General features: G+C 42.6%; 1 protein-coding gene across 7 annotated transcripts in view; it reads left to right on the plus strand.

The window, feature by feature from the left end:
• The window catches only part of LOC106545622 (sodium channel protein type 5 subunit alpha), a 351,125-nt gene extending 346,373 nt beyond the window's left edge, over positions 1-4,752 (plus strand). For all 7 annotated transcript variants that reach the window (XM_087712437.1, XM_087712436.1, XM_087712435.1 and 4 more), the window contains 2 exons: positions 606-876; positions 2,292-4,752. In XM_087712437.1, the coding sequence (XP_087568563.1) occupies positions 606-876; positions 2,292-3,517 (1,497 nt within the window). In that variant the 3' untranslated portion in view covers positions 3,518-4,752. The remainder of the gene's footprint in view (positions 1-605; positions 877-2,291) is intronic.
• The last annotated feature ends 19,239 nt before the right edge of the window (positions 4,753-23,991 follow it).

Genomic DNA, 23,991 nt, shown 5'->3' on the forward strand with positions numbered 1-23,991 from the left:
TGTGAATCCAAGATTCTAGCAATAATGAAAATGGTTTAGTCTGCTGTTCAATGGAATATTTTCTTAGTTTCCAGCCCAACCTCCAGAGCCATGGTGGTTTCCGTTCCAATTATTAACCATGTTCAGCTTTGCTTGGTTTAGTTTTTGATAAATTAACTAAGGTCGATTAGATGCTGAAAAGTCTACCTGTGTGTGCGTGTGTTTGTGTGTGCGTGTGTGTGTACTTAATGATAGCTAAGGGACCTATTGTTAAATTATACTGCCCATTAATCTGCTTCTTCATTGCTACGGCCATCAAGAGTTGACCTAGCTTTTGGTTTCACAGTCCAACCTACTGTTGCAATATTTACGATGTGCAAAATATTCTTGTGCACTCAACCATGAAACAGTTCATTCCAACTCAGACAGCATCATTTTCTTTTCAATTATACCATAGGGGAGGATTCTCCAATGGCCACTTTAAGGCTTGTGGACTTCAATTCCCAGAATTCCTCAGCCTGCATGGAGTTGAAATCCACAAGTCTTAAAATTGCCAAGTTTGGAGAGCCTTGTCATAAGTGTGACTTAACTTCTATAACATACTAATATCTCCTTCCTGTCTCCAGAACAAGTTTCAAGGTTTCATCTTTGACCTTGTCTTGAACCAAGCCTTTGATGTTTGCATCATGCTTCTGATATGCCTAAACATGGTGACCATGATGGTGGAGACCGACGACCAGAGTCCAGAAAAAGTGATCATCCTCTACAGAATCAATATGGTCTTTGTTGCGATCTTCACTGCAGAGTGTATCTTCAAAATGACAGCTCTGAGGCATTACTATTTCACCAATGGATGGAACATATTTGATTTTGTAGTTGTGATTCTATCTATTGTCGGTAGGTCAATCCATACAAATCTGTCTGGCTTCATGTGCATGATTATTCTGTCTCATTTTCCCATCAGTTTGAAAAATAGTTATGGTAATAATATTAATATTATTAATAATAATGTGCACATGAAGGTTACATGAATTTTCATTTACATCTGTGTGAATGAAATATGAAATAGTTCATATGCATTTTACACTTTCTTGCAACAATTTTCTCAAAAATATGCCATTAATGTATGCCTTTCATATTCAGTTTACTCTGATATGCATCTTTGTACATATTTTAGCTGAAAGGTTGCATGAAAAAATTCAGGGAAGAGCCAAAAGTAAAGAATAGTTTCCCATTTCTTCATCAGATTGAGGATATTTGAATTCTATTAGTTCATATTAAAATGCTCCTCTGTCTTTAGACCAAACCCAACTAGTATAGATGCTAATAGTTTAACTAGATATATTGGTGTGAGACTCTAGACCAGGAGTTGTCAATCTTGGCACCTTTAAGAGTCATGAACTTTAATTCCCAGAAGGACTAGGGATGATATAATAGCAGTGTTCCAATATCAAAGTGCTGCCAAAAATAAGGGGGTGCATTATTTTGCAGTTCTTCTTTTATTTTCATATGTCTTTACAATAAAGGGTTAGGGTTAGCATTAGCCTATACCTAACCATAGTCCTAACCCATACCCCAGTGGTGGGATTCAGCCAGTTCGCATCACTTCGGGAGAACCAGTTGTTAACTTTCTGAGCAGTTTGGTGAACTGGTTGTCGGGAGAAATCATTAGGGCAGAGAACAGGTTGTTAAGTTATTTGAATCCCATCACTGCTAAACCCTAATCCTAACCATAACCCTTAGACCAGACCTAGACCTAGCTTTAGATTAACCTTAACCCTAGTTCTAGCCTTAGCCCTAACTCCAACCCTAACACTAGCCCTAGCTGTAACATTAACCCTAACCTAAACACTAGCCCTCACTTTACAGTCTACACTTGACTGTAAACCTATCACTAACCCTAACCATTTTATGACTCGAGTCTTGAGATTGACTCAGGCTTCCATCCTTCCGAAGTGAGTAAAATGGGGACCCAGATTGTTGTGGGAAATAGACTGACTCTGTAAACTGCTTAGAAAGGGTTGTGAAATACTGTGAAGCTATATATAAGTCCAAGTCCTTTGGCTATAAGTAGCTTTTTGGGGGATCCACTGTAACTTTGAATGGTTATTAAGTGACCGGTCATTAAATGAGGACTACCTGTAACTATAAAAAGGGAAGGATAGGACTCATCTGATGACTGTGGCAATCCCTATTTGGATGCTTAGCTGATCTTTCTCAAGGATAGTTTATGGAAGAGTCTATTGTTCCAATTAGTTAGCTTGAGTACTAACCAGATGTTTATTCTCCCCCCCTTTCTCTCTTCCCCCAAGGCTCAGTCCTGTCTGACATCATCCAGAAGTACTTCTTTTCCCCTACGCTGTTCCGAGTCATCCGCCTGGCTCGGATAGGTCGGATCTTGAGACTTATCAGAGGTGCCAAAGGAATCCGAACGCTTCTGTTTGCCTTAATGATGTCCCTCCCTGCTTTGTTCAATATCGGGCTCCTCCTGTTCCTGGTCATGTTTATTTATGCCATCTTTGGCATGGCCAACTTTGCCTATGTCAAGAAAGAACACGGGATCGACGACATGTTCAACTTCGAGACGTTTGCCAACAGCATGCTTTGCCTATTCCAGATCACCACGTCGGCTGGCTGGGATGGTCTTCTCAACCCCATTTTGAACACGGGCCCCCCCTATTGTGACCCCAGCTACGTTAACTCCAATGGGTCAAAGGGGAACTGCGGCAGTCCCGCCGTGGGAATCCTGTTCTTTGTTACCTACATTATCATCTCTTTCCTCATCGTGGTCAACATGTACATAGCTATTATTTTGGAGAACTTCAGTGTCGCCACTGAAGAGAGCACGGAGCCTCTAAGCGAGGATGACTTTGACATGTTTTACGAAACCTGGGAGAAGTTTGACCCCGAAGCTACACAGTTTATTAACTATGCTGCCCTTTCCCGTTTTGCAGATTCTCTGCCAGAACCTTTGCGCATTGCGAAACCCAACCATGTTAAGCTCATAGCCATGGACCTTCCCATGGTGAGCGGAGACAGGATCCACTGCTTAGATATTTTGTTTGCTTTCACCAAAAGGGTTCTGGGAGAATCTGGAGAAATGGATGCCCTTAAAATACAGATGGAGGAGAAATTCATGGCAGCCAACCCATCGAAGGCATCTTACGAACCCATCACCACTACGCTGAGGCGGAAACAGGAAGAGGTGTCCGCTTCTGTCATCCAGAGAGCTTACAGAAGTCACCTTTTCCAACGTACCCTCAAGCAAGCATCTTTCTTGTATCGCCAAAAAACCTGCACCCCAGGAGAAGAGGCTCCAGAGAAGGAAGGCCTCATTGCCTGCATGATGGATGAAAACTACCGGAAGCCTATCGACAAATCCGAAACTCTCTCCTCCACTTCCTTCCCCCCTTCCTACGACAGTGTCACCCGGGGCACCAGTGAGAATTTCCAGCTGAGGATGACGGACTCCAGCGGGTGCGATGAACCACTAGACGATCAGTTATCAGCTGACCAAGATAAAGAGTCAATTGTTTAAACGTGTTTAAAACACTTTACAATATTGTTTACAGAATGTAATGCTGTCACTACACAACCGGTTGAAGCAGCCTTGTTAAACATTAGTTGCAAAGGCAGCAGGAAAGCAGGTAAACCCTGAAGGAAGGGGGCGTCACTGTGTTACAGAGGCCTAACCTCTGGCCCTGCTCTTTTCCACTTTGCTCAATGTTTATATTTATATATGCACAAAGGGGGCAGAAGGGGAACCAGCACAAACAAGGTCACAGCCAAAGTGTGATTACCGAAACGCTAAACTATAAGACAGTGAATATTTATACCTATACTGTACACAACATAAACCTGAGCGCATACTTTCATTTTAAGGTCTTACTTATATTAGTGCATTTATTTATGGCAATTACGACCTTGCATTCTATAATAACAGTGGGGTGGAGAAGAAGACCAGCAATCAGGTAGCTGCTGTAGCGAAGCTGTAATACTTAATGTGTATGTTATGAATGGTCTTTCTCAAGAAAATTACAGATAGTCCTCATTTAGCGACCACAGTCAGGATCGGCAAATGAAGTGGTCGCTAAGTGAAACTGCAACTGTGCTTATGAACTTCCTTCAGCTTTCCTTTGCTTTGCAGACCATTGAGGGTCGTAAATGCGAGGATTGGCCAGAAAGTTACTTTTTCATCATCAACACCACCATCATCATCGTCGTAACTGGGAACAGTCGCTATACAAGGCAGTCGCTAAACGAGGACTACCTGTATGTATGTGTGTGTGCCTTCTTTTCCACAAATTATTATCATTTTACATCTGCCTCCCCGGGCCCAGATATGTTGGGATGATATAACGCTCAAATTTTGGGTCAGCCATAGTTATTGTTGAGGTTGGCCACACGGCTGGGAATTTTGGGAGATATTGTTCTGAATCATACGGGGGCGCCAGATTGGGAAAGTCTGTTCTAGAGGACGAGGGGAATCAGGGACCATTCCCCAATTAACAGGAAATGCTCCTACTTGCTGAGAGAATATGTTGCAAGACAAAATTATTGCGTCAGCAACGTTTCCGTTTTCTATTGCAGCCATGCCCCTGCTTACAACAGGCCTGTCAGCAATTTAACCCAGGGAAAGAAAAAAAAAAGACAAAAATTGACTTTGGAGAAAGCATGGCTTTATTTTTATTTTTGTTCTATCCCGCAGGATATTAGATACTAATGGATTCTGCTTGTAAAACCGGCCAATAAAAGCACTATTTTTTTACTATGTTCCAAGAATCTACTTTGCGTACAGACAGTGACCTCCTCCAAGTCCTTTCCAAAATAGCTTCTAGATTTTGAATACCCTCCCCCGTCCCAGCTCCCCACCCCACCCCCGCCCCCCAAAAAACATCTCCGCCAACGACTCCCACAAGGGCAACTGTAAAAGTTTATTCGCCTTTCATTCGGTCTGAACAAACCTTGATTTAACCCTGATGAGTTCATTCAGTATAGGGTTATTTCTATGAGGCTGCTTAACTGATATGAAAGGATGGATCTGTTGAAGGCTAAGCAAGCCGGAAAGAAATATTTGATAAACTTTCAGAAGGAGTCACCTGCTTCAAATGTTGATTCCTGGCACTCAACTAACAACCCAATGTGGCAATTACTGTACAAGAGGATTCCCTAAATTCAGACCACACACCAAAATTTTAAATTCTAAATTTTTTAAAACCTCTTCTGTAGATGTGGCCTGCTTTGTGGGAATGGCATGCCAGCCATGTGACCGGGTGGGAGTGGCTTGGCAGTCATCTGACCGGGTGGGCGTGGCTAACTTTAAAATGTGGTGAAACTCACTTAACAACGCTCTTGCTTAGCAACCAAAATGTTGGCTCAGAAACTCTGGCATTTGAAGCACGCAAGTCTTAAAGCTGTCAAGTTACAAGACCCTTGTATCCCTAACCCTTTAGGAAAAAACCCCCAGGGGTATTCAAACTTGACAGCTTTAAGACTTTAAGTTTTAGATAGGACTCTTAGAGGGGGTGGGGCAATTGGTGAACCAGTCAATTAGTGAGCGGCGGGTGGGGCAAGCGTGCTGCGGACAGGTGGGGGAAGAGAGCTGGAACCGGTTTTAAACGGTACAGTAGATTTGTGGAATCTCTTCTATAGAAGAGGTTAGAACTGGCAGGAACCCACCCGTGACACACACTATATTTTAAATATTTCAGACAAAATCCTATCCTCTCCCCCAGTTGGCTAACAGGCCTATTTTCTCCCAATGTTTGGTGATTCTCTTAAATAGGATACAAGAAGGCTAAAAAAAAAAGAAAGAAAGAAATTGATTTGGTCAGCATATCCTTCACTCTGGGTATGACCACAAAACCAAAGTTTACATGTTCCCCTTCCCCCTGCTCCTCCCCACTCCTACTCCTCCATTATTATCTTCTTCCCCTGCTTCTCCTCCCTTTCTCCTCCTCCTTCCTCCTTCTTCTCTTTCTTCTTCATCCTCCTCCTTCTCTTCCTCCTCCACTACCACCTCCTCGTTCTCCCCCTGGTTCTCCTCCCCCTCCTCTCTTCCTCCCCCTCTTCTTCCTCCTCCTCTTCCTCCTCCTCTTTCTTCTTCACCACCACCACCACCATCTCCTCCTATCTCTGCTTCTCCTCCCCATCTTCCTCCTCTTCTACGTCTTCTCCTCTTTCTCCTGCTTCTCCCCCTTTCTCCTGCTTCTCCCTCTACTTCTCCTCCCCAACCCCCTCCTTTTCCCCTTCTTTTCCTCCTTCTCCTCTCTTCCTCCCCCTCTTCTCCTCCTCCTCTACTTTTTCTTCTCCTTTCTTTTTTCCTCTCCTTCCACTCTTTCTCCTCTGGGATGATCTTTCATCTTCTCTCCTCCTTCTCCTCCTCCTCCTCTTCCTCTTCTTTTTCTTCTCCCCCTCTTCTACTCTTTCTTTCTTCTCCTCCTCCTTCCCCTCCTCCTCCTCCACCTCTTCTTTCTTCTCCTCCTCCTCCCCTCCCCCTTCCCCTTCTCCTTCCCCTCCTCCTCCTTCCTCTGCTTTTTCTTGTCCTTTCCTCCTCTTCCTCTTCTTCTCTGCCTCCTCTTCTTCCCCTGCTCTTCATCTCTTCCTCCTATTCTTTTTCTTACCCTTTCTTTCTTCTTCTCCCCTTCCTTTTCTTTCTTCCCCTCCCTTCCTCCTCCTCTTCCTTCTTCTCCTTCTCCTCCTCTTCCTCCTCCTCATCCTTCTTTTTCTTCTTCCCCTCCCTCTCCTCCTCCTCCTCCTCCTCTGGGATGATCCTAAATGGGCAAACAGGTTGCACAATTTTCTTCTTATTCTTGATCTCCCATCTTGTCCAATGAAGTCAACATGCTCCTAAATTCAGCACGTGTAATTCACAACCATAATAAATGGCACTGATGTTTTCACAGAGATTAGACACTTTTACACAAAAGGTAAATCTAGAACTGTCAACAAGACATGGAATTACCTTTTAGGTGTACTTCTATAAATACTAGATATTTGGGTTTAATTTAATAGAAGGGAATTTGAGAGTCCAATGAAAAAATTAAGAGTACCACAAGAGATTTTCCAGGATGAGGGGCAAAATTCATTTTTGGCTACTGATTCTTGGGACAAATAAGGTAAGGATTTATTTGTTTGTTTCTTTGGATACCTTTATTATTTTTATAAACAATCCATGGCAGTGAACATATCTAATATTCGTTACTCCCCCTATTTTGGGCTGAGAAAATTGGGTTGAGAAAGAGGAACTGGCCCAAAGTCTCCAGCTGGCTTTTAAGGATGTGCATCTTTCCTTTGTTACCTTTCCTAGATATAACAGAACCAGTAAGGCCTTTCTCACCCATTATTTGCTGCAAAGTACCTGTAACAACTATGATAGCCAGTAACACAGCAGACTTCCTGGGACTCTCTATTGGTGTAGAGCAGCAACTGGGGGAAATGGCCTAACTGGCTATTCATTAGAGAGAGAAATACAATGTGTGCCTCTTGTGCCATTGTGTAAGTTGTCTCCACATCCTGTTGCTGTCTGCTTTGGAGTGCAGTTTCCGGAGAGGGTGAACATTCAGCAAATATTGTCCTTACCTGCCTATTTTCTTCTTGGGACTGTCACAACTTGGAACAAGTGAGGATGTGACCACTGTAGATAGACAGGATGGTTCTTGCTAGACACCAAGGATCTAAGAGTTGGTCAGAGTCTTTCTCTCTTTCTCATTTTCATTCTCTCTCAATCTCTTTCATTCTCTCATTCTCCCTTTCTTTCAGTCCCATTCTCTTTCTCTCATTCTCATTCTCTCTCTCTCTTTGTCTCTCTCATACCCCTATATTACCTATATTGAGAGAGCTGCCAGTAGGCACAGAAGCTGGCAGAAATTGGGGGATAATGCTAGGTTTGATTTTGAAGCTCATTATGTATTTGCAGAATTCCCTTTAAATTATCCATGTCCCTTTACAGGAAAAGGTTGCTATAAGTTTACCACAGTTGAGGAATTGTCCTTTCTTCTCGATTTTCCAGCATCCCTTTGCTAGTGGAAGTTAGGCAAACCAAAAAGAAATTGATAAACTGCTGCATAGTTTACTGAGCCCTTTGCAAACCAATATTTAATATTTGGAAAATGAAAAATAATATCCTTCTTGAGAACATCCATTTTCAAAGGCTTTGTTCAAAACAAATTATCCCCAAGAGGTCTAGGTTGCCCACACTGGATAAGAATAAATAGAAAGGAGAGCATAGATTTGTTTAACTGCAGTAAAATTTAATCTAGGCCCAGTCTGAGTCCAAGATAGGAAGCCAAAATACTTTCATTTGTCATGTACGCTTTGCAGGTTAATGCTACCTTCATGTGGAGGTTTGAAAATCTCCCGTAAAAGTGTCTCATTCAACCAAAGTGCATTAAGATTTACCCAAACAGGCTCATGTTTATCTCCACAATATTCATTCCAATCAGCTGGCCGAAGAATCTTCACAAAGATACAGGTAAACCTTCACTTACGATTGTTCATTTAACAACAGTTTGAAGTTATGACAGCTTCAGGAAAAGTGGCTTACAACATCCTTGAAGTTACAGCCAACCATGTGGTCACAATTTTGGAGTGTGGCCACTAGCTCGCATTTATGATGGTTGCAGTGTCTTCTGGTTACGTGACTGCAGTTTATGACTTCTCCGCTGGCTTCCAACAAGCAAAGTCAAGCTAGATTCACTTAACAACTGCAGTAAAAATAGTCCTGAAATTGAGCCGGGTCATGTGATAGCTTGCTTAATGACAGCGTTGTTTAGAACAAAAATTCCAAAACCCAATTTATTACTTATATATTTATTTATGAAATATTTATCAAATTTTAAAACCACCCATCTCCTTCATAGAAAGAACACTTGTGGTTGTAAATCAAGGACTACCTGTAGAAGATTTTCACTTTCTCAGCCCAAGTACAGGTCATTTGGCCTATTGAAAAGCTTGAATGACTGGAAATGTTGTTAGGAACCAAAATAAACGAAGCCAAGAGAAGTTGGCCCTCCACATGCAAAGGCTTGGAAAACATGCCTCAGCCACCAGAGGGAGAGGTCCACTTCTGCTCTCTAGAAGCAAGTGGCTGCAAGAGGCCTTCCCAGATCTGCTAGAAGGCCTCACATCTTCTGTGCTCAATCATGGATGGATTTTTCCCTTTTGCTAGATTCCCCTTAAAGTGTGTTAAGCAGAAGGGAGAGCGATCACAACCTGGTCTTGCAGTGGACAAGAAAAGGGTGATTTGGACATTTTTTTACCCATTTGAAGACAGAAGCCCTTAGGGAAAGAAGCTCCTGGCAGACCGCCTGCTCCATCTGACCATCACATCCCTTCCTTTTCCTTTGCCTGTGACGAAGATGCTGGCTTGCATCTTGAGAGGAGAGCAATCGATGGACCAGGCTCAAGTAACCCTTTTATTCTGAAGTTAATTGCAACTCCTTAAAGGCGATCTATAAAGAGGGAGAAGATTCCATTGATTTTAGAGTTAAACCAAACGGTGGGGAATCCTCTGTCTCATCTTCCTCTTTGCCACATCAGAAGCCATCCAGAAGCCCCAGTGTGGTTGGACCATGAAACCAGAACCGGTGGCGTTCTGTGCAGCTACTTCCTCTCTGAACGGGGCTGATAAGTCAGAGAGGACAAGAAAACCCATCCCAGCCATCCTCTGTACCTTATTTGTATAAATAAATAAGAAACACGAAAAATTCCTAATTGTCTTGCTGTATGACACCAAGGGCTACCACAGTCTTAACAATCCTTCCCCTCAAGTCTGCACACACACACACACACACCGTAATTAAGGACAAGTAAACACTAGCAGATATATTTGCACAACATATTATGCTTGGCAAATCTTCTGATGCCTTTTTTTCCTTTCATTTTTGTTGATTTAGCATCTTGTGCAGAGTCTGTCTTGGCATGCATTTATGTTTGACTGCCCCATGCAATCCAGAAAATGACTTAATTCAGTAAGCAGGTTCAGGATGATGTGTCAACAGAAGTCCCTGCCAAGCAAAACAGATGTCAGATGCCACAGGTCCATCAAAAAAGTCATAGATCCCCTCCACTGTAGATAATGGTGATTAGTATTCAAAGGCCTCCCTGCAATTAAAGCCCCCCAAATCTTCATCACACCAGATCTTAAAAGAAGGATTGTCTTAAAATGTAAAATTTCATTGTAAAGTAACTTCACATAGGGCTACTCATGACTGTGTGTGTGTGTGTGTGTGTGTGTTTGTGTTTGTGTTTGTATGTGTGTGTGAGAGAGAGTGAGGAAGAAGAAGAAGAAGAAGAAGAAGAAGAAGAAGAAGAAGAAGAAGAAGAAGAAGAAGAAGAAGAAGAAGAAGAAGAAGAAGGTGAGAGACAGAGAGAGACGTCAACTGAATTGAATTCATTAAATAAATAAATGATTTGCAATATCTCAGTGCAGGCCCCAACCTTTAAGATTGGAAAGCTGATGCCTGATGAAAGGGGATAAGACAGGTGATTTGTCTCGTGGCATCGTGGTTTAACTTTCACCATTTGTCCACTCTTAATCCCACTTGCAGATGCCTACGATGCCAGGAGCGGTGCCGATATTCCCGCTAACTGGAAATCCTGCCCCTTTCTTCATCTGGAGAAATTGCCCACCTTTTGACCAGAAGTCTAATGGGTCTTTTTGAAAGGTCACTTGTGCTTCAGAACTAAGTCTACTGAGTTCAGCAAGACCTATTCATGAGTCAGCAATATAAAGCAATGTAAAGCAGGGTCATTTTGCTACAAGTTGTTGACTTCACAAATTTCCTCCAATTTTTTTGTAGCCTAGGAATCTTCGATTCCTAATTACTCGACTGTGTAGGCTCATCTGTTCTGACCTTCTTAACAACATGGACAAATCCAAAAATCAACTTACTTGTATTTCTCCCTGGGTGTTCTCCGATTTTAAGATTGCTGTTCTTAAACCAAAATCACTTCCTTATTTAAGACCATTGGAATAGTTTTACTTCTGGAGTTCAATTAATTCTGATTGATTTAAAGAATCTATTTTTAAATGCTGTGAGAATTATTTTGTTCTAATTAGATAGGCATAAGACTGCAATCTTGATAAGTTGAAAGAAAACAATGACTTCTCATGTCTTAAAAGGGACAGTGGGAAGTTTTTGTGGACATATTTTTGGGAATTTTAAGATATTAAAAATATCTTCTTTTTGCAGAGAAAGATGAGATTAGATAGGATAGTTAATAGATAAATAGATAATTAGATAGATAGATAGATAGATAGATAGATAGATAGATAGATAGATAGATAGATGATAGATAGATAGGAGAGAGATTTATCTACAGTATAAATAGCCAACGCTGATTATCATTTCAAGCAATTTTATTTACATCATGCTAGTTGATTTTCATTTGCTGTTTTTGTATGCATATGTGTGGGTGTGTGGAGGAGAGAGAGAGGGAGGGAGAGAGAGATGGCAAGATAAAAAAGAATATACACGATTAAGCAGAAACAATACTCATTAGAGTTCCCAGAGATTTTCAGATAAATTTGCTGGTTCATCAGTGAAATGAGTTAGAAAGCATTTTTTCCCCTCTAAGTATTTATTTGCTTCCATGGTTTTTGTGTCAAATCGCTACTTGTCATCAGCGTCAGTGATAATACAATTATCCCCACCAAAAGCATCTTAAATAGAGCAAGAAACTAATCTGACCCCAGTTAAATCTTTTTAGCACCTGCAATTAAACTTTAGACCTTTTAAGGAAACTATCTAAAGATTAAACAACGGCTGAAATATATCCCTGTATTTGCCTAAGAAATCAATACACATCAACTTGCCAAAATGTTCTGATCACAAGCTAGATGTAGAAATCAGGGCTGTCCAAAGCCAGGAACTCACGTAACTTCCTGTGACCTGCGGATTATCTCTCCCCTCTCTCCTGCTCTGTGTTCTTGCACACTTAATAAACTCATATGTGTTGATCTTCTGGTTGGGTCATTACATACATTTTCTATTGGGAGCAGAGTGGAGTCTTCATCATTCATATCAACCGAAGAGATAACTCAGCAAAAGCATTCTTACAGACATGAAGCAATGGGTTTGCATGTGTTCAGGCACCTGGATGTCTTGTGAGTCTTAGAATCTTGGGGCTGCCAAGAGAGCCCCAGGTGGATTGACTGAAGTTTGTCCACAATACCATTCCATCCACTCCATCTGAGTTACAATGCTTGCTGGGAGTGTGGGGTTGCCTGGAGCTGCTCTCTCTCTTTCATAAATTCATTTTCCTTGTTGACATATCAAACATGAGAACATGAAAATAAGTCCTTCTGAACCAGGCCTAGATTCCATCTCACCAGATACATCTAGGAAGCACTTAAAGAGACCAAAGCCATCTATCCATCCATCCATTCATCCATCATCTATCTATCTATCTATCTCATCTATCATCTATCTCATTATCTATATCATCTATATCTATCTATCTATCTATCTATCTATCTATCTATCTATCCATTCATCCATATTTGTCTATTTATCCATCCATCCTCCATCATCTTATCTATCTCATCTATCTATCTATCTATCTATCTATCTATCTATCTATCTATCTATCTATCTATCTATCTATCTATCTATCTAAAGCTAGCTAGCTAGCTATCATCCATCCATATCTGTCTGTCTGTCTATATCTATCTATCTATCTATCTATCTATCTATCTATCTATCTATCTATCTATCTCCATCCATCCATCCACCATCCATGTCTGTCTGTCTGTCTGTCTGTCTGTATCTATCTATCTATCTATCTATCTATCTATCTATCTATCTATCTATCTATCTATCTATCTATCTATCTATCATTTATCACCTATCCATCTCTTGAGGATCCCATGAAGGTAATATGTGTACAGGTGGACCTTTGTGTCAGGAGGCCAGCAGCCCTGGCTAGAACTGGTCTGCAGGAATTGGCTGCCCCCTTTGAAGCCATGTAGACTTCATCCACATGTCCAACCTCTTGACCGTGTTCCTCTGTAAGCTGTGGATTGCATCTCATTTCCCCAAAACATCCTCTGAAATGCTGTCATCCTAGAGTGGAACGGCATGGACAAAGCCATCTCTGTGAAGCTTCTTCTCAAGGGCGCCAAAGTGAATTCTTGTGGAGATATTTTCAACCTATCCAACATATCCCCAGATCTTCTTTAGTTGAAAACCACCTTTTAAGGCCACCTGACAGTTCTGCAGCCCAGTTCCTCAAGCATGGAAAGAGAAGGATTGGATGAAGGAGAAGGTTCTAACCTGGAAATGCGACACACCACCTCTCTTTTCCTTACAAATTGCCCCCTCCGTAATTTCACAGCAGAATTGACTGAAGCTGAAACAGCCACACAGGCCACAACATTGTCAGCATCTCTTACTCAGCTCAAGCCAGTGCAACTTGGACCTGATTTCATCTGGCGTAGTCTGGGTACACGTAAGTTCATTCTATTATAATAATCCAGTTTGGTTTAATGATGGAGGCACCAGGCTAGGAGCCAGGAGCTGTTGAGTTCTAGTCTCGCCTTAAGACATGAAAGGCGCCTGGGTGACTTTGGGCCATTCACCAGGAGCTGTTGAGTTCTAGTCCTGCCTTGGGCATCAAAGCCAATCAAGTGATTTGGAGTCAATCACTGGGAGACGGTGAGTTCTAATCCTGCCTTGGGAATGAAAGCCAGCGGGGGGATTTGGGGCCAGTCACTCTCTCTCAACCCAACTCACCTCACCGTGTTGTTGCTGTGGGGGGGGGGGAAATAGGAGGAAATATTGTGTGTGTTCACTGCTTTGAGTTATTTATAAAGCAAAACAATAATAATAATAGTAGTAGTAGTAGTAGTAGTAGTAGTAGTAGTAGTAGTAGTAGTAGTAGTAGTAGTAGTAATGGTGGGACGTAAATAAATAAATATTCCAAAACTGTCATCTCTACAGCTTGTTCCTAGGGTTAGAAAGGTCTGTTTAGATAATTTACAGAAATTCAACAAAGGTATCTTTTTTTCCTTTGTGGAAAAGAGGAATTGCAGGTCCAGGATTGCCTCCAGCCACCATCCCAGTTAACCTGGAACGCAGCTCCAGCCCTTCCCCACAATTTTGTTTCCAAAGGGAAGTTTTGTTAGAAGGAAGAAAGAGATTACTTTAAGAGGTTGCGGCTCCTCCAACAAGCTGTTTTTCCTCCTACTTAGGGCTGAGCTTAGGTTGTTTCCCCTGATCAGCCCTGCAGGTAGAGGAAATACGCACCAACTCGGGCGCTGGAGGGTTCCAGGATGAGAAAGGATGCTTTTAATAGATTTGTAGCACCCAGGGGGGTTATGGCTGAATCGAACGATGTCAGCTGCCAGGCTGAATCTAGGATAAAAATGGAATTTTCTTTTCAAACGGAAGAGCAAGCACTTAAAACCAGGGAGGGATTAACTCTAAGGCAGTAAAACGTTTGCAACATTATGACACAATCAGATGACGTGGCAAACTGTCCCCCCCACCCCGGGCGCCCCCCGGTCAGCCAGGAGTTTTCTGGAAAGCAAGAGAGTTTCACAGTTTTACCTCCATTTCCTCCCACCCCTGATCTCTTATGGCAGCTGCCTCTGAAAGAATTAACGGAAGGGGGGAGGAGATCTTTTGCAGGATGAAAATGATTTTATATCAGCTGTTTTCCAGAGGCCAAGCTCCTGTTTAGAGACCCACGAGTTATATTGTTTGTCAGTATGGAGATCTTTCTGAACATCTTTGTTATATTGTTTTTCAATCACGCTCACACTTTAGGGTTGCCTTGGCAAGATAGGCGGCTACCTAAATCCAAACAAACCAATATATATATATACTGTGTAAGAGCTGGGGAAGCTCAGATAGGGGTTTGCAAAATGCCAGCAGGCCATTAGGTGGTGTCAGATTCAAGGCTTTCTGTATCTCTTTGCTGCCATCTAGTGGCCATCAAGGACTTTCTGTTTGGTGAAAAACAGCTCTTGAACACAAAATTCAGAGCCAGCTGTTTCATAATTGCTCTGTTTCAATGTGATGCTATTTCTCAGTACCTTTACAGGAAAAATAGGGAGCAGGGGTTAGAACGGACAGAGGGATGTTTAACTAACCCTACTAACCCCAGACCTGTTTTGCAAATCATCTTGTGGTTTCATTGTTTGATAATTATTTTGTCCTCAAAATTTTCTGATTTGTTTAAAGACCAAACTATGTTTTTTGTTTTGATGTTTTCAGAAGATGATAGCCAGCACTATGGATGAGAACAAAGTGCTTGGAAATGTCATCTAGCTAAATTTAAAACAAAAAACAGAGTCCATTGTTGTCGTCCTCCCCCCCCCCAAAAAAAAACAGTTGCAGTTTAAACAAAAACGTAACGGAGCAGATGGTAGAAAGAATTCTACTTTGTTCTCCTCCCTGCTTCACAACTGAGACCCACCCCTCTTTCCCTCGCTACAGTTTTAGCATATCCGAATGCTAGCCAATTGTGGTTACATAATACTGTACCAGCTCTGAAACAGAAGTTAGCATAATAGGGCTGGTGGATTATACTGGAATGCAAATCGAACAGGAGCTATTAGACAAATGCAGACCTCACTACCAAAGGGGAAGAAGCAAATGGAGACAGAAGCGTGCTTGCCTTCTCCCGGGGCATCCACAGGACTGGGAAGGCTAAAAAAGAAAAAAAAAGCGCCAAGATTAACAGCCGAAATGCATGTAAAATCCAGCCTCCGTTTTAACTGCTTTGTGTGTGCGTACACACAGACACACACAGACACACATATCCCATGCATCTGGCCTTTTGCAGTTGTCGCTTTGATATCATCTCTTTCTGAACGTTCGAAAAACTGATTTCTCTCTCGACAATCTGCAAAGGCATGGTGAATGGGTGGAACCCCACACCCTAACATTGGCTTTGTAGATAGTGCTGATTGAACCTATGATCAGTAGTCCTCCACTTACAACCTGCCATTTAATGACTGAAACTACATAGGTGTTGAAAAAAGTGACTTACGATCAGTCCTTGGTCTTAGGGCCATGTCCATGTCCCTGCGATCATGCAGTCCCAATTTGAGTGGTGGACAAAGGCATGTATTTATGACAGTAGATGTGTCCCTGCGTCATGTGATTGCCATTTCCATTGCATTACTTAGTGAGGGAACCTCTGGTTCCACTCGTGGTTATAAGGACTGCTGGCCTTGGCCAACCTTTTTACATCCAGTGCAAACTACAAAGAGGTTGATGTATGTCCTTGCACACCTTGTACAGACAACCCAAATTATGTCATCTGCATCCCTCTTGAGTAGTGCAGATTTTGGCTATTCGTGCAAGACGTTCTCTGGGGTCAACCAACGGAGATTCTTGGCGTTGCCTCAAATGTTGCCACTCCATGAGCCACCAGAGACTTCGACACATGCATGGCAGAGACACAGAAGCATGGTGTCAAAGCCTCACTGGTCAACTGAAACCATTGGAGATGTTTTATCTCAGGCAAAGAGAAAGCATTAGAAGCCAAGCAGAGAGCAGAAGTATTCTCTTCATGAAACGAGGTAGGTGGGGAACCTGTTTCTTTGCAGAAATACCTCTAAAAGGGTTTCAGATATGTTGTGATTGAAGAGAAACACATTTTCCAAGCTGTGCCAAGGGCTCGTATGCACGTGCCCTATGCTTACCGATCTGTAGCTGAAATTTCAATCTGAAACTTTTTGGGAGAGCATGCCAGAGCATCGTGCATCCTCCCTCCGGTTAAGCCCTTGGTGGGAAGTGTCGCTGATCCATGACCACAGATGGGAAGGCAATCCACTTCCTCGCTTAAACAGACCCTCCCAGCTCAGCCCCGGTGGAATCTCTGAGCAGCTGGAGCTGGAAGGAGTCCGGCAATATTAGCAGGCAGCTTCTGCCTGATAATCTCATCACCAGCCACGTTGGATGAGGCTGGTATTGCTACGTGCGGCATCCCGGTGCCGCCTTCTTTTGGGAGAGAGGAAATATGTCATGCCCTCGAGAGTTGCCTGTCCTTGTGCAGAGAGGAAGAAGCTTCTCTGCCTGGGAAGCACGCGGGGATTAAATGGAGAAATCTCTCCCGGGCTCCTCCCACGCCACACCACAAGCTGTGGTGCTGTCAGCTGCCGAAACACAGTCAGAAATAGGAGCTGTGAGACATCTACACCAGAATTACATGGTAATTGTAGAAGTAGAAACCTGGATTCTTTGTTAGAACCACCCAAAGTCAGGTGGTTGAACTGTTCTGTTTTTGGAACTGTGGGCTTGATTACTTCAGTGACGGACTACATTCTGCCCATGGGGCAAAAGTTGCCAACTCTCACTCTAAAACAGTGTTTCTCAGAGTTGGCAACTTGAAAATGGATGGACTTTAACTCCTTTCTTCCACAGGGGAAGGACAGCACTTGGACAAGACAAGGCACCAGAGGAAGCAATATTCCTCTGTCTTGACTCCTACTGGACTAAGACAGCGTTCCTGAACAATCTCGGTGCCCTCCAGAAATGCAGGTAGTCCTTGACTCACAAAATTACATGGTCATTGAAGTTACAATGGCATGAAAAAAGTGACTGGCACTTAGTCCTCGCACTTTACAGCCATTGCAGCATGATCAAAATTCTAGCATATATTTACGATAATTGCCATGTTGTTGCAGAGATCATGCGAATGCCAATTGGGATCTTCCTAGCTGGCTTCCAACAGGCAAACTCAATGGGAGAAGTTGAATTCACTTCAGGACTGTGTGATTCACTTAACAGCTGCAATGATTTGCTTAGCAGCCATGGCCAAAAAGGTCATAAAATCAGGCATGGCTCACTTCACAACCTCCTTGCTTAGCAACAGAAATTCTGGTTATAAGTCACGGACTACCTGCACAGAACCCAACTCCCAGAATCCCCAGCCAGCATGGCCATGGGTGATGGTTTGGGGAGTCCACATCTGTGAACGTTGAAAGTATTCATATTAGAAAATGCTGGACTAATTTCTGGGTCATGTTGCCACCAGTATCATTCTCTGGAACAGGACGGCAACTTGGCTTCACACCAGGATGGGAGGCCATGTCTGTGACTGACAGAAACATCTCTCTCTCCCACAACACCACACCACAAATGGTGGTACTGTCAGCTGCTGAAATGAATAGAAGCTTTTGTGAGAGATTTACACCAAAATTACATGGTCATTGTAGTATTAGAAACATGAATTCTTAGAACCTCCGTGAGTCGTGTGAATATGCTATTCTTTGTTTTTGGAATTGTAGGCTTATTTATTTCAGTGGTGGACCACATCCTGCCCATGGGCTACAGGTTGCTGACCCTCACTCTAAAGCAGAGCTTCTCAACCTTGGCAATTTGAAGACGTGTGGACTTCAACTCCCCAAATTCCGCAACCAGCATGAAGTCTACACCCCTTCAAGTTGTCAAGGGTGAGACGTATTGTTCTCTTGAGCATGTGATAGTTCCCATCACTATCAACCAGAGAGTGAGGTTTACTCCTGACATGGAAGACATATAGTGATAAGATAGCCCAATTTATGTAGCCTTAACCCACTCGTATTTGTGTATTGGTAAACTATTTGTTATTCATATATTGAAGTATTACTTATTGTTTAGCACATAGAAATAGTTATTGTGCCTTGTTATCTATTGGTAAGAAGATGAAGTGCCTTGTTAAGCAGAAATGACCCCAATTTGAACAGACCATTCACCTTCCTGCTCAGGAAAGCCTGGCCATTAAGGTGATGGGTGAGACCCTGGTAGCAAGTTGCTTAGGAAAGTTTTCAGTAAGGACAAATGTTATTGATAAAAGTCTTAGCCTCTCTCGTGACCTTTAGCTGAACCGTGGTTATTGGTAAGGCGCAAGTCTTAACCTACTCTGTAAAGCTTGTATTTTGTGACCTTTAGCTGAACCGTGAACTTTGACTGCTGAAGATGTATGCAAGGTGTTGCTCTCCATGATTGCTTTCTAATGATGTGTGTACCCGTGATTGGTTCATGGCAATGTTTGCTTTTCAAAAATCGTGCAAAAGGAGATCTACTGCAAGCCAAGTTGTGCCTATTTGAAACTTGCTTTGGGGTAACCTTTTTGTTGGCAAATAAAAGTTTTCCTTTCCTCTCCATCTATTCTGGTGTGGTTCATTGTGGAATATTGCGTCCATTTCTGCTCACCACCAAACAAAAAGAAAAGATGTTGAGACCCTGGAAAGTGTGCAGAGTAGTGCACCAAAGATGATAAAGAGCCTGGAGGTTAAAACATATGATGAACAGTTGCAGGAACTGAGGATGTCTAGTCTACTGAAGAGAAGGATTGGGGGGGGGGGACATGATAGCAGCCTTCCAATATTTGAGGGGTTGCCACAAAAAGAGCGGATTGACTTACTATCTACATGGCATCAGAAGGAACAGGTGGAAGATTATCAAAGTGAGAACCAACCTAGAACTAAGGAGAAATTCCTGACACTGGAAACAATCAATCAATAGACTAATTTCCTCTGCCTGGAGTTGTAGGTGCTCCATTGCTGGAGGTTTTTCAAAGACAGATCTGACAACCATTTGACTGGGATGATACAAAGCTCCTACCTTGAGGAGGGGTTGCACTAGAAGGCCTCTGAGGTCCATTCCAGCCCTATGATTCTTTCTGACACAATGGTAGCTTATTTTGTCCAGGAATTTGAGATTATTCACCATCCCCTAAAATTCTGTCCTGTGGATGTTGAAAGACTTTTTCTTCACTGGATGGATTTTAGGTCTTTCAGAGGCTCTCTCCTTCAACCAGGGCTTAAAGGCGCCTCCTCTACCTGGGATTCTTTGGATTTACATTTGAGCCTGGTGGCTCTGAGTTCAAGTTCTGGCTCTGATTTGCGTATTGCTCTAAGCTCATCATATAATGCAGGCCTGGGAAACCTGTGACAGCCTGAGGAGAGGAAAAACTAAATGGAGAATCACATGAAGATCTACCCCTTTTAACCTGCATCGTAATGCGTGTCAAAACTATGGACAGATGATCCTCAACTTACAACCACTTTTAGTTGCAATGGCTATGAAATGAGTGATCTGGACCATTTTTTCATCTTTATACTCATGACCACTGCAGCATCCCCATGGCCACAATCAAAATTTGCATAATTAGCAACTAGTTCGTATTTATGACGGTTGCAGTGTCCTGAGGTCATGTGATCCCCTTTTGCGAACTTCTTACAACCAAAATCAATGGGGAAGCCAGAGTGATCTAACAATTGAATAACTGCAGTGATTCACTTAATAACTGTAGCAAAAAAAAATTGTAAAATAGGGCAAAACTCAATAATTTTCTCACTTAGCAAATCCGGCATTTGGGGCTTAATTGTGGTCGTAAGTCCAGGGTTACCTGCAGTTTTGATTGCATGCTTGTGATAAGCACCTTGGCCATTTTATTTTCACCCCACTCCGATGTTCTGGGTCGGAGGCTAATTTGTCTCCATTTGGCACATCCTTCACATGCCCCTCTTCCTTGTCTCAGCCTTGAGAGGCTTCCCAGATATTCTGTTTAATGATTCTGGCCCAGCCCTTTGACAGTGAGTTGCCACAAAAATATTGACACAATTCTTCTGCGTGGCCCTGAGACATTCAGATCCAGGGAGGTTCCAGTCGGAAGTACCCGGTTTGACCTCTACTACATGCCTGCCATGACATCAGCTGCTCACTGGTAGCACAAAGCTGAGCAGGTATGTGAGGAATGAGCTAGTGCAGGGAGAAAATGTTCACGCTACATTTGCACACAGCAGACAACCCGTTCCAGAGAGCCTCGTTCCATCTCCCCATCTATCAGCCCAAATGAAATTGAAAACGGGAATAAATTCTAGGTGAACTAGTTTGGTTGAAAGAGTCAGATTGGTCAATATCCTGGACTAGAGGCCATGAGGTGGTGAATTCTAGCCCCATCTTAGGCAAGACAGCCATCTGGGTGACTTTGGGCCAATCACCCAAGGATGGTAAGTTCTAGTCCCCTCTTCGGCATGAAAGCTGGTTGGGTAGCTTTGGGCCAATCACCAAAAAGGATGGTGAGTTCTAGTCCCGTCTAAGCAAGAAAGCCAACTTTGTGACTTTGGGCCAATCACCAAGAGATGGTGACTTCTAGCTCCATCTTATCAATGGAAGCCAGATGGGCGACTTTGGGCCTATCATTAGGAGACAGTAAGTTTTAGTCCCACCTTAAGCAAGAAAGCCAATTGTTTGAATTTGAACATTCTCTCTCACCCCAACCCACCTCACAGGGTTGTTGTGGGGAAAAAGAAGAGGAGGAAGGAGTATTATGAATGTTTACTACCTTGAGGTATTTATAAAGTAATGCAGGCAGGATAAAAATCTAATAAATAAAAATTGCTTGCATTCACTCAGTTATAATCATTTGAGATCAGCATTTTATGAGAATCCAGTAATGGTCAGCTGCAAGAACCTGGCCATCAAGTGAAGCTATCAGATGGTGGGTGAACACAATAGCTGATGTGTGTAATGCACATTTGCACCATTCACAACATAGTGTCAGTCCATTGACTATATATCTGTCTGGAGCATATCTTTGCACATCTGATATGCTGCTGGAAGGAATAACGGAGTGCTGAAAATGTTTAAGAGGGACATTAAGGTTGATTGCAACTGGGAATTTCCATCTCTTAATTGACAACGTAGAATCTCAAAATTAAAATGAGAGTCTTGAGGATTTTAGAAGGTTCAGTGGTTGATGCCTCAGAACAGTGGCAGATCTTATGAGAGTTGAGGGCAGTGATATTTGAGGGGGTGGTGGTTCCTTGGGGAGAATTTCAATTTGGTGTAAAACTGTAGGTTAGAAACTAGAAGACTGAAAATTCCAATCCCTTCTTAGGTGCAAAACCAGCTGGGTGATCTTGGGCCAGTCATTCTCTCTCAGCCCTAGGAAGGAGGCAATGGCAAACTACTTGCAAAAATCTTGCTAAGAAAACTGTAGGAGCTTGTTCAGGAAGTTGCTAGGAGTCAAGAATGAAGTGAGCACGCACGCATGCACATGTACAAATACACACACCCAGAGAGAGAATATGGGAGGGGATCATGATGCTCCATTCAATTTTGACTTTGATTTTGCTGGAATTGGGTAGGTCTGGTTTGATGAAAAGAAGGACTAGGGGTGACATGATAGCAGTCTTCCAATATCTCAGGACTGCTGCAAAAAAGAGGGAGCCAACCAGAGGTGGTATTCAGCCAGTTCTGACAGGTTCTGGAGAACTGGTAGTGGAAATTTTGAATGGTTCAGAGAACTGGCAAATAGGCTGGCTCCGCCCACACTGCCTCCCAGCCTCCCAGCTGATCTTCTTTTGTTGCCCTGAAGAGGAGAATGGAGCTGGGAAGCAGTTAGTGGGGTGGGGAGGGAATGGGGATTTTGCAGTATCCTTCCCCTGCCACACCCACAAAGCCATGCCCACAGAACCAGTAGTAAACATTTTTGAATCTCACCACCAGAGTCAATCTATTCTCCACAGCACCTGAAGGCAGGACAAGAAGCAATGAATGGAAACTAATCAAGGAGAGAAGCAACCTGGAATTAAGGAGAAAATTTCCTGACAGTTAGAACAATTAATCAGTGACACAGCTTGCCTCCAATAGTTGTGAATGCTCCAACATTGGAAGGATTTTTTTGGACAACCATTTTAGTCTGAAGTGGTGTAGGGTTTCCTGCCTAAGCAAGGGGTTGGACTAGGAGACCTCCAAGGTCCCTTTCAACCCTGTTATTCTATATTGACTTCTTTTCCAGATGTTGCTGGTTTAATTTTCCCACAATTCTCTGAAACCTACCAGATTTGGCCAATGTCTACACTTCAAGCTCAGATTTATTTTCTTTAAAAAAGAAGAAGAAGAGGAGGAGGAGGAGGAGGAGGAGGAGGAGGAGGAGGAGGAGGAGGAGGAGGAGGAGGAGGAGGAGGAGGAGATGAACAGTAATTTTGGAGACTGAAGGGTGAATTACACATCTGGTCTTTTGTAGAGCTTCCCATGTTCACTAAAGCCAAGGATCAGGATGTGATGCAAATCCACTTTGAAATAGGAGACAAAATTGACAGCCAGGATATATAATTGTTCATGCCAAATCAATCCTGACCTTTGCTTTTTTTTTAAAAAAAGCATCACTAATGCTTTAAAAAAAATATATATCAGGAAGTCATACACAGAGAAACCATTATGAAGATCCCTCAAATGGGCATCTCTCAGCATGCATCCAGATAATCTGAGGCATTATTACAATGCCCATCTCTTGCTCAAATATACTAATCCACCTCACCATTGCCAGAAAGTTGCCTTGTTTTTCTCTGAAGCTAGAAAAGGGTCTTTACTTTAAGTTCGGAAGATCAGCAACATATCTTTTTGTACTTTATTCTAAGGCAGAGTTTCTTAACCTTAGCTGTGGACTTCAAATCCCAGAATTCCCCAGCTCCCCACACAGTTCTAGGGTTTCCCTATCTGAGCTGCAAAATCAAAGCAACCACTAGATGGGAGTAGAGAGCAGTGGAAAACACATTCAGCAGCCCTTTGGGGGCTCTTGAATACCTACAGGCCAGATATGGTAGGCTGACTTAATATATGAATTGACACTATAGGAAAAGAACCTTGTATAATAAGGTGACCAGATTTTCAGATTGGTAAAGAGGGACACCTTTGACCCGGGGGGGGGGGGGGGGGGGGCTTGATTAAAAATTTTATACGGAGCAACAAAATTTTTCATACAACACAAAAATAGTATTGTAATATTTTTTTTATTTCAGCATAACTACAATTTACAAATATAAATTATAACTGTTGCCAAACATCAAAATTTTGATCACGTGACCATGAGGATGCTGCAACGGTCACTAAGTGTGAAAATGGTCGCTAAGTGTGAAAAATGGCCATCAGTCATTTTTTTCAATGCCATTGTAACTTTGGTCACGCCCATTATACCACCTTTCTTGCCACAGTTCTTAAGTGAATAACTGCAGCTGGTATTTTGTATTTTGGATAGAAACTTTTTTAAAATAGTCTAAAACAA

The sequence above is a fragment of the Thamnophis sirtalis genome, unplaced genomic scaffold (genome assembly GCF_051295495.1).
Source record: "Thamnophis sirtalis isolate CommonGarterSnake01/CBP01778 unplaced genomic scaffold, rThaSir2_p1.2 scaffold_4, whole genome shotgun sequence".
NCBI lineage: Eukaryota > Metazoa > Chordata > Lepidosauria > Squamata > Natricidae > Thamnophis > Thamnophis sirtalis.